The sequence below is a fragment of the Gracilinanus agilis genome, chromosome 1, assembly GCF_016433145.1.
Source record: "Gracilinanus agilis isolate LMUSP501 chromosome 1, AgileGrace, whole genome shotgun sequence".
NCBI classification, from domain to species: domain Eukaryota; kingdom Metazoa; phylum Chordata; class Mammalia; order Didelphimorphia; family Didelphidae; genus Gracilinanus; species Gracilinanus agilis.
In genome coordinates this window covers 186,504,576-186,520,901 of record NC_058130.1, presented here as the reverse complement: position 1 = coordinate 186,520,901, position 16,326 = coordinate 186,504,576, and the positions used below count along the sequence as shown (strand labels likewise).

Here is a 16,326-nt window from a genome sequence, read left to right as displayed (position 1 = left end):
CCAACTGGGCCAGCTCCAAGGAGCACTTGAAGACACCATAAGAGATGAAGAATTATGGGTGTGGCTTCCTAATTCTTGTCCAGGTTCATCCTGGGAAACTTTTCTTGTTTAATTGTATTCCTGTCTTTTTTCTTGTATTTGTTGACCTGAATTGTTGCATTGAATTACTCCTATTCTCTCAAGTTCCTTAAATTTCATTAGAAGAGAAAGCAATTAAACAGAAAAGAATGCTTTTCCCCAAGTCACCACACAATTGAAGGAAAGATTCAAGAGAAAAACACAATACATACACTTGATTCCTTGGCTCAGGGCTTCATTCGCTGAATAGGAATGGATTGTTCCTGTTATAGTTTAAAGCTGACTAACATGAGTCTCTGGCAGGGATATTGAATTCTAAAACAATTGTTTTCTAGTTTGAAAACATATTTAACCATCAAAATGATCAATTATTAATAAAGCCAAGCAGTAGATGGTTCCCGATTTCATAGACTTTCAGCCAGAAGGCACCATGGAAGTCATGTAGTCCAATGCTTTCATTTAGTAAATTAGGAAACTTAGGGGGCAGCTAGGTGACTCAGAGGATGGAGGTCTTGGATTCAAATATAACTTCAGACACGTCTTAGCTGTGTGACCCTGTGCAAGTCGCTTAAGTTTCATTGCTAGCCCTTACAACTCTTCTGTTTTAGAACCAACACACAGTATTGATTCCAAGATGGAAGGTAAGAGTTTAAAAAAAATGAGGAAATTTAAGATCCAAGAAGTTAATTGAATTACTCAAGGTCAAAGAGGTAATTAGTGGCAGAACTGATTTCCAGTTTTATACAATTCTTTTCTTTGGTTTAACAACTTTTGCTTTTCTTTATCACCCCACGAATAGTTTTGATGCAACTGCGCCAAATTCATGAAAATTGATCCACAACTTGAAGTGAGTCTCAGGCAATGTAAAACCCTGCTGTGAATTAACATTGCCTTCTGTGATTGGACTCAGATGGTGCCTGCAATTACAGATTCCAGAATCCTATTTGGGAAGGTCTAATTACAGCTTAAGACAACAGAGTTGGAACCAAATGTCAAGTTCTTTGTTTACAAAAAGCAGACAAAAAGTCATCAACTCTATGTACTGCATAAAAGCACTGGCATAACCTATATCAGACTACTTACTGTCTCAGGGAGGGGGTGAGGAAAGGAGGGAGAGAAAAAAAAATCGGAATCCTAAATTGACAGAAAATAGTTGCCAAAAATTGTTTCCATATATAACTGTAAAATAAATATTTTTTTTAAAAAAAGGCATCAAGCCTTCTGTGGCTTAAAAAAATGTGTTAAAATGAAGGAAATATAGTCTTAAAAAACAAAACAAAACCTTACGTTCTGTCTTAGAATCAATATTGGTTCAAAGGCAAAAGAACTGTAAATCCTAGGCAATGGAAGTTAATTGACTTGCCTAAGGTCACACAGCAAGGAATATCTGAGGCAAAATTTGAACCCAGGACCTTCCATCTCTAGAACTGACTCTCAATCTACTGAACCACTTAGCTGCCCCCAGAACTGGAGTTTATTAAAAAATTCCCTTCTGCCCAGGAGTATTATGAGAAAAAATGTAAACACCATATTTCAATGTATTTTTGGTTTTCACTGTTTATAAGATAATCTGTAGTTTGAAACTTTTGGACAGTTAAAACAATCCCTTGCCTTAGTTTTATTTGGTTAGCTAAAATCAGAAATTGGAACTTAAATCATCTAATGTGACTGGGCTTTTGTTTTTTCAATCTTGGAGCTGACAGCCAAACAGCGAATTAAAATAAAAAATATCAACTCTTTGAAGGGCTTTTTTCTTTTTTTTTTTTAACTAGTTGTATACCTCCAAATCCCTAATCTTCAAAAGTTTATAATCTTTTTCTCAGTTTAGCAGGCTGAGAAGAGAAGACAATTTGTTAAGAATCCTATCTTTAAGAATCCTTCCTGTTAATTTGGAATAGGAGTGGCATTTTTCCTCTTTGTGAATTCCTTTTCAATAATTAAGAATGTGGCAGAAGAACAAAATTGGGTAACTGAATACACTTTGTGGATAGAACTCCTTCCCAGATTTTGAATGCTGGAACTTAGATCTGAGACAACATTTTCATATATGGTCATAACCCAATACACTTCCACCCAACGTCAAGTGGAAAAGAAATGGGAAACAGCAAATAATACACAATGAGATAAATACAGATGGTAGATTTCACCAGGCCTGGGTAGAAAAAGCTCATGTATGATTAGCTGCACAATTTGCATGCAAAAAAATCAGATGTGATTAGGAACATAAATTCTCTTTTAATTAGAAGAATATGATTTTAATTACATACTATAATGTGAGAATTTCCTAAATCATTGTAAAAATATTGTTAGAAAAGTCATTTATCTATTGAATTGCTTAAGGTTTCCCTAAAATGTAGATTATTTTAATGAGGTATTTAAGTACTACAGAAAGCAGGCTTCTGAAAATCTTTAAAGTGATCTTTAAGAACTAGAAAAAAGCCTGGCATAGGGTAAACACTATATAAATGAACTATTGTTACTTCTTTAATTTTAATTACTCTGTCCTGGATACCTCTCTATTGGATTTTAGATGTTCCTGGACCTGAGTAGTAAATTATCTAAAGAGACTGATGAATGATTTTCTTTGTAAGATATTAAAAACAAAACAAAACAAAAAACTCTTAGCTTCTGTCTTAGAATTGATACTAAGTATTGGTTTCAAGTCAGAAAAGCAGTGAGAATTAGGCAGCTGGGGTTAAGTGACTTGTCCAAGTCACAGCTAAGAAGTGTCTGAGGTCAGATTTGAACGCGGCCCTCCCATCTTCAGGCCTGGATCTCTATCCACTAACCCACCTAGCTGCCCCTCTGTAAGGTGATTTTAAAATACATTCCATTGAATTATTGTTGTCTGACTGGTAATATGTTTTGTGTTTTAAATACATGATATTAGGTATGTAAATTTTCCTTCTATATTATAAAATCTGAGAAAAGTTGTTTTAGCAAGTAACTTCCCCTTTTAAACTGAATGCTGTTAGATTTTCAATTTATATAATATTTATATAATATTATTATGTAATGTTTGAAAACTGCTAATTGTTTAAGAGGGTATATTTTGTTTTAAATGACAAAATAATATAATGGTGAGGATAATAATAACAACACCTTTGGGAGGAAAGCATAGCAAAATCCTCTTAAGAGATCTTTTTGAGGTTCCTTAGAATTTCCTACGTGGTCAAAGTTATAAGATCTTACTAGCACCTTTGACAGCATGTTGTGAAACTCTGAGGTGCTGCAATTTAAGGAACTAGAACCTCTGCTAATCCAAGTAAGGAAACAGATGAGCTACACTTTAAAGAATAAGCGAGTTTCATCTGAGATCATTTAGAAAAGCATGAAATTTTATGTTAATAAACAGTATGTAGTGAAGTTACATTTTTGAACCAACCACTTGCTTTCTGTGTGAACTAGCGTTACTATATTTATGTAAAACTCCAGGATGTGGTATTTGGGTGGCTTGTCCAATTTATCAAACATTTGACTAGCTTAAGAACTTCTCCATCATTTCCTGTGTTAGTTTCCCTTCACCTTCTATTTCATGTGAACACCTACATTTTGATTTCATATATATGCCCAAGTCTGGACATTATAAAGTCTCTCTTCAATTCAGTTGGTTAAAGCTTTTCCTGGAAAATAAAAGTTCTATTGGTAAGCTGAACCCTGACACCCATCTGAAGTGGCCAAATGTACTTCCTCTGCCTTTATTCTATCTACAGGATAGACCAAGAGGAGAGTTGCATATCTAAACATTAAAAACTATCAAGTATTTATTTAGATATACTTAAAAATTATTTTTAAACCCTTACCTTCTGCCTTAGGACCAATATTGGTTCTAAGGCAGAAGAGTGGTAAGGGCTGGGCAATGGGTGTTAAGTGACTTGCTCAGGGTCACACACCTAGAAAGTTTCTGAGGTCAGATTTGAACCCAGGGCCTCCCATCTCTAGTCCCGGCTCTCAATCCACTGAGCCATCCAACTATCCCCCAAGATATGCTTTACATATGTACATGTAGTGAGTTTTTTGTCTCCAACAACTATATTGAATATATGAAAACTTTATCCATGAACTAATTTGAATCCATATCATTAATGATTATTGTCACACACACAATAATTATATCTTGCCCTGACATATGATTAAGTTTTGCTATTTAAGATAGTCTTGTGGGATTTTAATTTGATATAGTCTTGATTTCTTAAGTTCATGTATAAAATTACCCCATGGACTGACTACTGCCAAAGACTGATGATTCTCTCGGGAGAAAGTTGAGAGGATGACCTTCTGACAGTAGGTCTCTATTGACTCAGTTTTCCATTGAACTACTTCCTTTCTATAATTTTAAGCTTGGCTTTTGATACCCTGTGATTAATGTGAGGCTTTAAATGGCTGTAAACTATCCCTTTTGCCTGGAATCAAAACAGAGTTTAAGAGAATTTTCCCCTTGTTATTGTTTGTCCATATTTTCATAACCATTTCCCTTCTTTTCCCTTTTGTAGTAAACTTCTATTAATATGATATTGACAGGCAGATACTGAAATATCTGGGTTACTCTAATGAAATGCAAGTGTGACAGATCTCAATCTGAATTTGATGACTTCCTGGCTTTGCCATGCCCTTGTTATTAGTTATATATTCATGTTTCTAAAATTACATTCTTGAAATATTTCATTCTTTCATTGTAATGTGAGGACAATTTCATTGTCCTCCCAAGGGGCAAATTAGATAAGGAATATCAAAAAAAGAAAAGCTTAGTAGAAGTTTCCCAAGAGTTTTCTAAGTTTTCCAAGAAAGGTTTCATTTAAAATTTGAGAAAGCAACAAGATCAGACTGTTTTCTCCAAATACTAGGCATACATACACACATAAATTTGTATATACAATTGACTTATAAGATTATGTTGATAATTGAAATTATTTTCCTATTGGAAGCATTTATCTAATAATTATTTATTTTAAAGTATTTTTCCATGGTTACATGATTTGTATTCTCTCCTTCCTCTCTTTTCTTCCCCCTCTTGAACCTGACAAGCAGTTCCACTGAGTTATATGTGTATTATCACTCAATCTAATACTTTTAAGAGAAAGACTCATTTTCCAATTCAGGCCCTCCTGATATAACAGTTGAAATTCTCTAAAGTGAATTATTTGTTCTTAATTTGATGCTCCTATAGCTCTATTAATAATATCAGAACCATAAGGCTTGAACTACAAGGCTGTATTAAATTTATTGAGTTTGTATTAAGTCTTCCTACATGCTCTTGGAACCTGAGAAGCAGATCTGGAAGGAAGAACCCTTTCAGAGCTATTTGGAGAACACTGGTTATTCCAGAAATATAAATCTGATTCTTTCTACATCAGAGAATTTCAAAGGTGGCTGAAAGAACTCCATAGCACAGGGGCTGCAGTACATATATTAGACCTTTGAACTTTTTCGTCTCTATCAAGGATTTCATGGACTTAGTTCTCTTTCCTCCCATGTGCTATTGCCTCCATACCACAGCCCACAACCCTCTCTGATGACAACTAGGTAATGAATAATGTTAACCTTAGATTTCATAGTCAGTTATGACATAATCTCTTCCTTGGGCCCCAGAGATATTGCATCTTTCACCAGCTCCACCAAAGCACCCCCAAATCACGGGTGCCTATTCCTGTCCACCTACTTTTGTTTTTACACAATAATGATCATATAATCAGCATAGTTAGTAGAAGAATTAGTTTTAGCGTGTCACCTTAAGAAATGTTGTCCAGCTGGTATGGTTCTAAATAAGAAAGTTAGACTGGGAATTCAAGTGAATACTTTAGATGAAAAACAATTCCCAAACTTAGAAACTGAAGCTTTTTGGACTTTCTCTTCTTTATTACAGGCATCCAAAAAACCTTATAAGTAGAAACTAGATAACTAATTCTAGCCACACAAAGTTAAACTTTTGGGATAATTGGTTATGAAAACTAATTTTTGGATCAATTGAAGGAATCTCACAGTCTGCTCAAATGATCCATGAGAATTGATTTCTTTAAGGGTTAAAGGTGAGAACTATAAAAGTTCTTAATTAACTTGGTTTTGATTTATCTACTCTTGCAAGGCCTAATTCAGAGAGCTTTTAAATAAGAAGATGCCATCACTGTAGTAACAAATTATGTTCCTCATTTCTGCAGAGCTAAACTCCTGAGCAGTTGGCTTGAGTTTCCAGAGTTGAGCCAGCATGGCCAATTCTTCATTTTGTGGTAATATAAGTTAATCAAGCTAACTGTATGTACCTCACCTTCCAGTTAGCTCATTAATTCCTTGATATCATTTATTATAATTTTTTCTAATTCTATTAAAAAGTTTTTTTGGTAGTTTGATAGGTCTGGCACTGAATAAGTAGATTAATTTGGGTAGGATTGTCATTTGTATTATGTTGGCTCATCCTACCCAGGAGCAATGAATGCTTTTCCAATTGTTTAGATCTAGTTTCAATTGTGTGAAAAATATTTTGTAGTTGTGTTCATATAATGTCCTAAATATTTTATATTGTCTAGAGTGATTTTAAATGGAGTTTCTCTTTCTAACTCCAGCTGTCTTGATATCATTTATAACTGATGTAATGCTATAAACAATCAGATTGAAGTTTGGTGATCACTAAGCCTGCCAAACACCCCATAATGGTCCTGACTTACCCACCAGCTCAGTATTCAAATTACCCAAGTTCCTCATTTTGATGTTAGTCAACTTCCAACTGATAAGAAATCAGTCAAAATCTATTATAAAAATGCTCTCTAAATACCTCAGTTTGTCATTGGTTACCAAGGAGCTGTGGATCCTTATTGCCAGCCTTACTAATAAATTGATCTTGCTCAGAACTCTATGACTCAGTCTCTTTATCACATATTTTTACTGCAACAAGATAGGCCACAGTATATTACCAACAACAATTAGAAGATGAGAAGAGTATTAAGGATGTCATCAGTAGTATATATGATAACAAAAGGAGATGAGCTGGTTTTGTTGGTGAGATTCAGGCTTAGCAGACAGAAAGAATGAGTGCTATCTTGGTATCCAAAAAACAGTGAAAGAACAAGAGGATATGGCCTTGATGTGCTCTCTCTGCTCTAGCTAAACTGGACTATTAGTTATCTTTGGAACTCCTTCCATGTTCTATCTCCATCTCCTAATGGCTGGAATACTCTCCTTCTCCAAATCCTTGTGTTGCTTCCTTGATTCTTCCCTTTCCATCTGTCACCTATTTATTCCTATTATTTATTCCTCAAATTAGTTATCTTTATATCTGTTACATCCTCCTATAGATTGCCAAGTCCTTGACTGCATGGACTTTCAGAAAATTTTTGTATCCTCAATGCCCTGCACATCATGAGGGATCTAGGATTGTTTGAGTTGAATTCAGCTAATGTGGGCAAAATAGATTTTTGTGGCCTGATCTGGGAACTAACCACCTAAATAACATTGTTTCTTTGAGGGGGAGAAATATACTCTTGATTTCTGATTACCCAATAACCTTGAGAAAGCTGGGACTGAATACAAAGTCCTTCAATCTATGTTAAAGACTAACTGGCACATTCCTGAATATTGCTCTTTTGAGAGAAAAAAGGATCTGATACTGTAACTACTCTGATTTTACTACTTGTCCTTTCTCTTTTTGAAGAATAAATTTCCAGGAGGAATTTAAAATATTTTGTTTATTCTTCTAGTCCCTTTTGTAAGGAAAGGGGTCTCAACTGTACTTCAGGAGCAGTCCATTGCAAAAATATGCTCAGTTGTATAAACATGCCAGTACCAAGTTCTCACCCTTCTACAACTGACAGTACTAAAGGTATTAAAATAAAAACTAATTTTGTGTAGTATTTAAAAGTTTACAAAGTGCTTTGCCAATATATTATTTCATTCGATCCTCACAATTTGGTGAAGTAGATGCTATTATCCTTATCTTTTTACAGAAGAGTCATGCAGTTAGTATGTATAGTAATACACTGATCCCTCACCTATAATGGGAGTTACATTCCAGAGTTCCCTGTGATAGGTAAAAATCCCTGAAGTAGCAGGAGAGCAAACAGACTGATGCTATAGTCACTGAACCAATCAATTCTCAGGATACAGAACACAGCACTATGGTTGGTCATCTTTGTGCAAGTGGTAGTGGCGTACTGCATTTCCATTGTGTATAGTACAATATTCAGCTGCAAAATCCCACAATTTAGCAAAAACTCCATGATACAGAATTAGGTATATATATATATATATTTAAAAACCCATGAGGGACAACTGTATTTGAACTGAGGTCTCCTTGATTTCAAGTCCAGCACTTGTATCTACTGTACTATACTCTTTTTTCCCCATCCTTCTTCATTCTGACCCCCAAATCCATTCTTTTACCTCACACATTGTAATTTCTATAGTAGTTATTTAGAATGCCACTATAGCAGAAAACAGGACAGAGTTGAGGTAGACTGAGGAGAGTAAAGGACAATTGGTATTGCTAATAGTGATTATCAGAAAGGGTCAATTCTTAGAATACCCTACACAGGAAAATCTACAGTCTAGACTATTTCTTCTCAAAAGATCTGACATCAGCCTCCACGAACCCCTTATAATTTCCAATTAAACACTGGCAATTGTTACCCATCTAGAAAAAGAACTTAAATATTCTCAGGGTTGGAAGTGACTGCAGAGGCCATTCAGTCCAACTCCTATTTCTAAAGAACTCTATTAAATGAGAGGTTTTCTCAAGCTTTTAAAATTAGTTTGCATTGCGTTTGGTTGTTGTTGTTGACTGAAATTATTAGGAGTCACTTAAATTTCTATACTGAAAAGCCTAAAAATCAGCAGTGCTCAGTAAGAACAATTTAGTGTAGCTGAGTAGGACATGAACATTGTTTAACAGAATTTTCCAAGGCTTGCTATTTCAGCTGGATTTCTCAGAGATGAACAAACATAAAAATGAATTCTCCATGTCATTACTCTTACTTAGTTCAAAGTATACTGCAAAATGAACTCAACCTCTTGCTGAGTTCCTTTTCATTCCTTTTTCGGAATCTTTTGTCACTTTAGGTTAAAAAAATGCCACCTAAGATATTTAAAGTTATAGAATAAGATAGGGTAGAATACAATGGATTGGGATGGGATAAGTTAGACTAGGATATAATGGAATGGGCTAGGATGGGATGGGATGGGATGGGATGGGGAGGGCCAGGATGGGATGGAATGGCTTGAAGTAGGATAGAATGGAATGGATTGAGAAATAGGGCATTTTTGTTTTGTTGTTTAATCTTTCTGACTCTTCATGGGATTTTCTTGGCAAAGATACTGAAGTGGTTTGCCATTTCCTTCTCCAGCTCATTTTTAGAGAGGAAACTAAGGTAAACAGGGTTAACTTGTTTACCCAGGGTCATACAGTTAGTTTTCTGAGGTCAAATTTGAATGCAGATCCCTTGAATCTAGGATTGGCATTCTATCCACTGTGCTCCTTAACTATCCCTACAAATCAGGTAGGGGTATTTATCCTTCTGACAAACTACACTTGAAAATAATTAAAGCACATAAAATAGTGAAATTAAATGTAAAAATAAAATATAAGGCAGGAAACTTGAATTCTTTTCCTGCTTGTTATTGATCAGCACTTTATACCTCATGAATTTTGCTTACTCTGTGACCTTGGCCAAAGAATCCTAATTTATCAGTTGGAATTGAAGCAATAATAGCAATAATAAAAGTTATGTTGTTATTGACCCTCTTGTGCATTCTAGAGAAAAGCTATGCAAGCATAGTTCACAATATTAAATATAAAACAGAAATCTTTGATGTTTATCTGCTATTTAAAAAGTAGGATAGAAGCTGAGCTTCTCATGGAATGCATTCATATCCTTTCTCCTTGTATGCAGCTTAACTGCCAAAATGGGCCAAAATACACTGAAAGCTCAAGATTTGAGGACAGAAGGTGACTTTTTGAAACTCACTTTTACAGAGAGCTGCAGTTCCACTCCACTGTTTGTTTTCCTGGCAGAAACGTTCAGAGTCACCCTGCGAAGCAAAGGAGAAGGTCACTAAAAGACAGAAGAAAAACCAATCTATAGATCTATAGGAAGAAAGATACCATTTAAAAGGGTTATTTGTTGTTCAGTCATTTTTTTAAAAATCAATACTATGTATTGGTTCTAAGGCAGAGGAGTGGTAAACGCTGGGCAAAGGGGGTTAAGTGTCTTGCCCAGGGTCATATAGCTAGGAAGTGTCTGAGGCTACATTTGAATCCAGGACTTTCCATTGCTGGGACTGGCTCTTAATCCATTGAACTACCTAGCTGACTCTGTTCAGTCATTTTAGTCATGTCCAACTCTTTGTGACCCCATTTGAGGTTTTCTTGGCAAAGATACTGGAGTAGTCTATGAAGGTCCTCCAGATATATGCCTTGGTAGGCACTATAAAACATTGTTGTCAATGTGCTTGCCAATACTTATCCTCTCTCTACCTTTAATTTATAATCATTGATCCATTTTGGGCTGGTAAACCACATGACTAAACAATATAAAATTGAATATAAAATAGGAGTACATAGTCTCTGAGCAAGAGAGTGAAGAGTATTACTGTGAGAAAAGACTATGACCTTTAGTGAATGGTTTTGTGATATCTATTTTGAGTGCTCAGAGGCCTCTTTATTTTTTTCCCTCTTCTTGGCATTTTCCTCCCAGGAAGTGGCTTTTGAATTCCTTCATTCTGTCATAGTTGGCCTGTAGTGGGGGCTTAATAAATGCTCCCTGATTGAAATTACCAAATGAGTGTTATAGGGGCTGGATCTGTGACTTCATCAGCACAGGAAACTTCTGGGCAAAGAAATTTCTTCTACCAATGAAGATTGTTACTTTCTCTGCAACTGAGTTTTAGGGAGATGCAACTGAGTTTTAGGGAGATGCCTAGACTACTGGGAGGTGTCGGAAGCAAATTTCCCTCTCCACTGTGTTGTTTTTTTAAAGTCATCTCTCAGTGACCTAGAAGTTGAAGACCACTGAGTAAATTCAGGTATAGATAAGCCCTCAGAGAAAGGAAGTTAAAGAACCAAGGAACCAACAAGATGGAAAACTGATTCCACAGGTACTGCTCCCCTGGGTGGCCCAGGCAAATTAAGAAACTATGATTGGTTCCTGAGATGTGATATGTGAGAGCTAGTGGGTGGAGAAAACAGCTTATAAGGGGAGACACAGGAGGAAGTAAACATGTTCTGGCAGGAATGTGGAGCATAGAAGGAAGCCTTGTTGGAGTTTAGCTACAGGCATGGTGGTCAATAGATTAGAAAGCTAAAGTATGTCTCTACCTCTCTCCTTTTTTCCCCTTTCTTTAGTATTACTTCTACTACTTTGATTTAATAAAGTTATTAGGCTACTACCAGCATCATAATTTTAATTATTACAGAGGTTAAATGATTTGTCTGTCATACAACCAGTACAGGGAATGGGTCATAGTTAGAATAGGAAACCAAGTCTCCCTGGCCTATGCCACATTGCTTCTCATTAAGAGGACAAATGCCACTGTATTCTCTTTGTAATTTTTCCTTGGGCTCTTACCTTTATTCTCCCATTCTCTTGCTTGTCAAATAGTTTTGGAATAGGGGCTCAACCTTTTGTTGTTGTTGTTGTAGACCCTTCTAGAAGTCTGGTAAAACCTGTGGACCCTTCCTCATCTAAATCTTCTAATGAAATCACACATATATGTGTAGAAGATTTGTAAGTGTACATATATATGATCTCTTACAAAATAAATACATAGGATTACAAAGAAAACAAGAGGTCAGCGAAAACAAGGGGTTACCTTTCTAGGCAACTCTCAGTTTTCCATCAGCAGCTCTGTTTGGTTTCAAATAATCATGCCCCACCTAGCATAAGCCAATCACCTGAAATCTGAACATCATGCTGACTGACTGTTTTTGATACTCAGTACTTCTGACCCTCTCAAGTTGCATCTCCTCTTTGATTGGAAGGCTAAAGGGTAGAGGAGCAAACTCCTGCTAAAGCTTTCCCTTATGAAGGGCTCTGAACTATTTGGATTTTTCAGATAACTCTCCATTTTCCATTAAGATCTATGCATAATATAGACTCTATGGAACATCATGCCCATGTGTCAGGTATCCTCTTTTTAATTCACCTTACTTACCCCACTTTTTAGCTCCCTTTTGTGTGTTGTCTTCCCACATTAGATTTTAAGTTCTTTGAAAGCAGGGGCTATCTTCCTTTTTCTTATTTATCTATCCATTGCTTAGCCCCCTGCCCTACACATAGTTGGCTATAAGCTATTTATTGAATTGAATGGAAAAGCAGTGATGCAATTTTTCCCCATTCAAGTTCCAAGACACCCTAAAATTAGTCCACAGACCTTTTTGGGTCTATGAAGACCAGGTGAAGAAACTCTGCTTCAGAAGATATTGCCAGCAAATTAAGGGTTGAATATTTCTACTCATTATAGGAAGTCCCTGTTGACTTCAGTGGGAATTCTGAAGTTATTTTCCAAGGTAAGAAAAATTTCTATTAGGAATAAGCTTTCTTAGGATAAAAGGTAGTGAGGTTCACTGATAACATTAGTAAAACATCTGCCTGGTCAGTTTTAGGAATCAAATGTACCTCTTGGCTTACCTCTAACTCATAGCCAGCCTCACACTGGTAAGTAATTGTGCTTTTGAAGCTGTATTCTATGCCAAGCACAAGCCCATGCTCTGGAATTTCAGGTTTCCCACAAGAAACTGGAGTGCAAGAATCATCAGAGAATGGTGGATCCCAAGTACCATCGAGCTAAGTAAAAAAGAGATTACAAGAACAAATGTCAGCAGGCATGACCTTTCATCCTTCATGTTACAGATCGAAGTGATGAGATGATGGCAGACAGGTATGGATATGGAATGGACACTTTATCTGGTTATTTCCCAGTCGGACATGATCTCCCCCTCCTCGAATTTCTTGTAGTCTTTGCACTAATCATCATCTCCTTTGTATTAGAGATTTATAGATATCTTGTTTACACTATTGGACTGGGAGTTCCTTAAGGTCAGGGGCTTTATATAACTTCATCTTCTTATCTTCTCTAGTGCTCAATACAGTGTCCAATACATGTATATTCTACAAATGTATTTTGAATTTGAATTTAGTTTTTTTTAAACCCTTATCTTCTGTCTTGGAGTCAATACTGTATATTGGCTCCAAGGCAGAAGAGTGGTAAGAGCTAGGTAATGGGGGTTAAGTGACTTGCCCAGGGTCACACAGCTAGGAAGTGTCTGAGGCCAGATATGAACCTAGGACCTTCTGTCTCTAGGCCTGGCTCTCAATCTACTGTGCTATCCAGCTGCCCCCTTGAATTTAGTTTTTAACAATCAATCTTTAATCAAGATTTTGCCAATAAAGCACTAAAAGTTGTATTCTTCATCAGTACAACAAATCATTGTACAAATGAAATCTTTGATGCTTGGTGTAAATATAAATCAAAGTTATCTTACTAGGCAAAAACTTTTAGGATAGTTAAATATAGTGGTTACTTATGTATTGTAAGAGTTAAATTAAAGTTGAATACTTGAAGTATTATTTTTTTTAAGTTTATTATCTGACAAAATAGAACCACATGACTAAGATTCAAAAAAATTCAAAAAAAATGTTCAAAAAGCTTGCTCCACCAAAGCTGCTGACAGGAAGGAAAAGAGAGGCCTAGACATAGATCTCCACCCAATTTATATACTGTCTACATCAGCACATAAGTGAGTGAAGTTCTTGGAATCAGAGTTTTGCTAGGAACTGTAGTTTTGCTGGGAATCATAGTTTTTAGGGTAACAGATTCCAGTTACACAATCTCCCCTGAGATCCTTTGGAAGACTAGTTTCCCCAACACCCAAAAGGAAGAAAAATCCTATTAGTAAGGTTTCAAATTATGGTATGGTTTAGAATTCAATTCAGTTCAATAAATATTATTAAGCTCCTAGTTTTATGTGCAAGGTGAGAAACAACATGGCATAGTGGATTGATTAGCCTTTGGAATCAGTAAGACCTGGATATAAGTCCTGTAACTTTTCTGTCTCAATTTCCTCATCTGCAAAATGGGAATAATAATAGTGCCTACCTCTCAGGGTAGTGAAGATTAGGTAGAATAAAGTATATAAAAGCATTTTTAACCCTCAAAGTACTACAAAAATGTAAATTAACATAGTCTAGCAAGGGAATGAAAAAAGAATAGATAAACATAATGCATGTATTTTGGTAAATGCATTTAAGAGACACAAAACAAAGTCCTCTGTTGGGTTTCAGAGGAAAACTGTGATCATCTACAGGGGATCAGGGAAGACTTCATAGACAAAGTCATTTTGGTGTTGGGGCTTTAAAAAGTAAGTAGGAGAGACTTCCGGGTTAAGATGGCGGCAGAGTAAGAAGCAGCTCTTAACCTCTCCTGACCGAAACACACAAAACTCCTCAAGGAGACATAAAAACAAGTCCAGATGAACGGAGGAACCCCACAACAGGGCACAGCGTGGAAGGTACGTGGAATCGAGACATTTCCAGGCTAAAAAGGGCTCTCACTCACTCAATCGCGGGCTGAGCAACCGCCCCACCCCCACCCCCTCCACACTCACCTATAGCTCCGAACCCACCTAAAAAGAAATAGAGCAAGTTTGGGGCACCCATCGAGTCATCGGCAGCTCCGGGACCTGTTCCTGAGAGCAGCAAGACTTAGGACCCCATTAAGTCAAGAACGCACGCGAAATCTGAGCGCGCGCGCCGGAGCAGAGAGTGGACGGCTGGACGCAGAGTGCCGGCTGAGCAGGGGCGTGGGTGCCGGCTGAGCAGAGGCTTGGGTGGAGGCAGACACAACCAGGAACTAAAGCCTAAGTGGGGAACCAGTGCAGACGGGTATACGACTGTGGAAGTAGCTCCCTGAGACTTGTAAAGAAACCTCCAGCAGAGGATCAAGCAAGGGAACCCACCAGGGGGCTTGACCTTGGAAAAAACTAGAACTCAGTCCTCAGGAGCCAATAGATCTCAGACAGACACTGAGCACGAGGATAAACCTGAGAAGCTGCTGGGCTAATGATGGCTAATCAGTTACAGGAAATTCAGAAGAGAAAGAATAATAACAAAAAAAAGGAGTCTCTAACACTCAACAGCTTTTACACAGAGAAAATCCAGACAACCGAGCAAACAGAGGAGGAGAACAAACAACCATCCAGACCCTCCCCAAATAAGGAAAACTCCTCACAAGCTATGGAAGAGTTCAAATCTGAGATTTTGAGGAAAATGGAAGAGATCTGGCAAGAAAATAACAGTTTAAAAGGTAAAATCTTGCAACTGGAAAGCAAGGCTCAGAAACCAAATGAACTGATAAGCAAATTGAACACAAGAAATGACCAGATTGAAAAGGAATACCAGAAGATTATGGCCGAAAACAAGAAGATTATGGCCGAAAACCAAAAGATTATGGCCGTTTACCAGAAGATTATGGCCAAAAACCAAAAAATTATAGCCGAAAATCAATCCCTAAAGGCTAGAATTGAGCAAGTAGAAACTAATGATCTCTCAAGACAACAAGAACAAATAAAACAAAGCCAAAAGACTGAAAAAATAGAAGGAAACATGAAATATCTCAATGAGAGAGTGACAGACCAAGAAAACCGGTCTAGAAGAGACAATTTGAGAATAATTGGTCTTCCAGAAAAACCAGAAATTAATAAAAACCTGGACTCTATACTAACAGAAATAATTCAGCAAAATTGCCCTGAAGTCCTACAACAAGAGGGCAATATAGACATTGAAAGGATTCATAGAACACCTGCGGCATTCGATCAAGAAAGGAAAACACCAAGAAATATCATTGCAAAATTCAAGAGTTTCCAAGCAAAAGAAAAAATCTTACAAGAAGCCAGAAAGAAACAATTCAAATATCAAGGAGCAACAATCAGGATCACACAGGATCTGGCAGCCTCAACACTAAAAGACCGTAAGGCGTGGAATACAATATTCAGAAAGGCAAGAGAGCTGGGCCTGCAACCACGGATCAACTACCCATCAAAATTGACTATATATTTCCAAGGGAAAGTATGGGCATTCAACAAAATTGAAGAATTCCAGGTATTTGCACAGAAAAGACCGGGGCTAAATGGAAAGTTTGATATCCAACCACAAAAATCGAGAGAAACCTGAAAAGGTAAATAAGATACAGAGGGGAAAGAAAGAAAACTTATAATTTTTAAATTTGCCTTTTTAAGGGCCTCAGTGAGATCTAATTATCTGTATTCCT

The 16,326-nt window shown here is 36.7% G+C and overlaps 1 protein-coding gene across 1 annotated transcript in view; it reads right to left on the bottom strand.

Annotated features, from left to right (window-relative positions):
- Positions 1 to 16,326, bottom strand: part of SVEP1 (sushi, von Willebrand factor type A, EGF and pentraxin domain containing 1) — a 350,045-nt gene that overhangs the window by 44,587 nt on the left and 289,132 nt on the right. The window contains exons 39-41 of the mRNA XM_044678439.1: positions 13,886 to 13,947; positions 12,690 to 12,845; positions 10,029 to 10,092 (exon numbers count right to left, since the gene is read on the bottom strand). Of these exons, the coding sequence (XP_044534374.1) occupies positions 10,029 to 10,092; positions 12,690 to 12,845; positions 13,886 to 13,947 (282 nt within the window). The remainder of the gene's footprint in view (positions 1 to 10,028; positions 10,093 to 12,689; positions 12,846 to 13,885; positions 13,948 to 16,326) is intronic.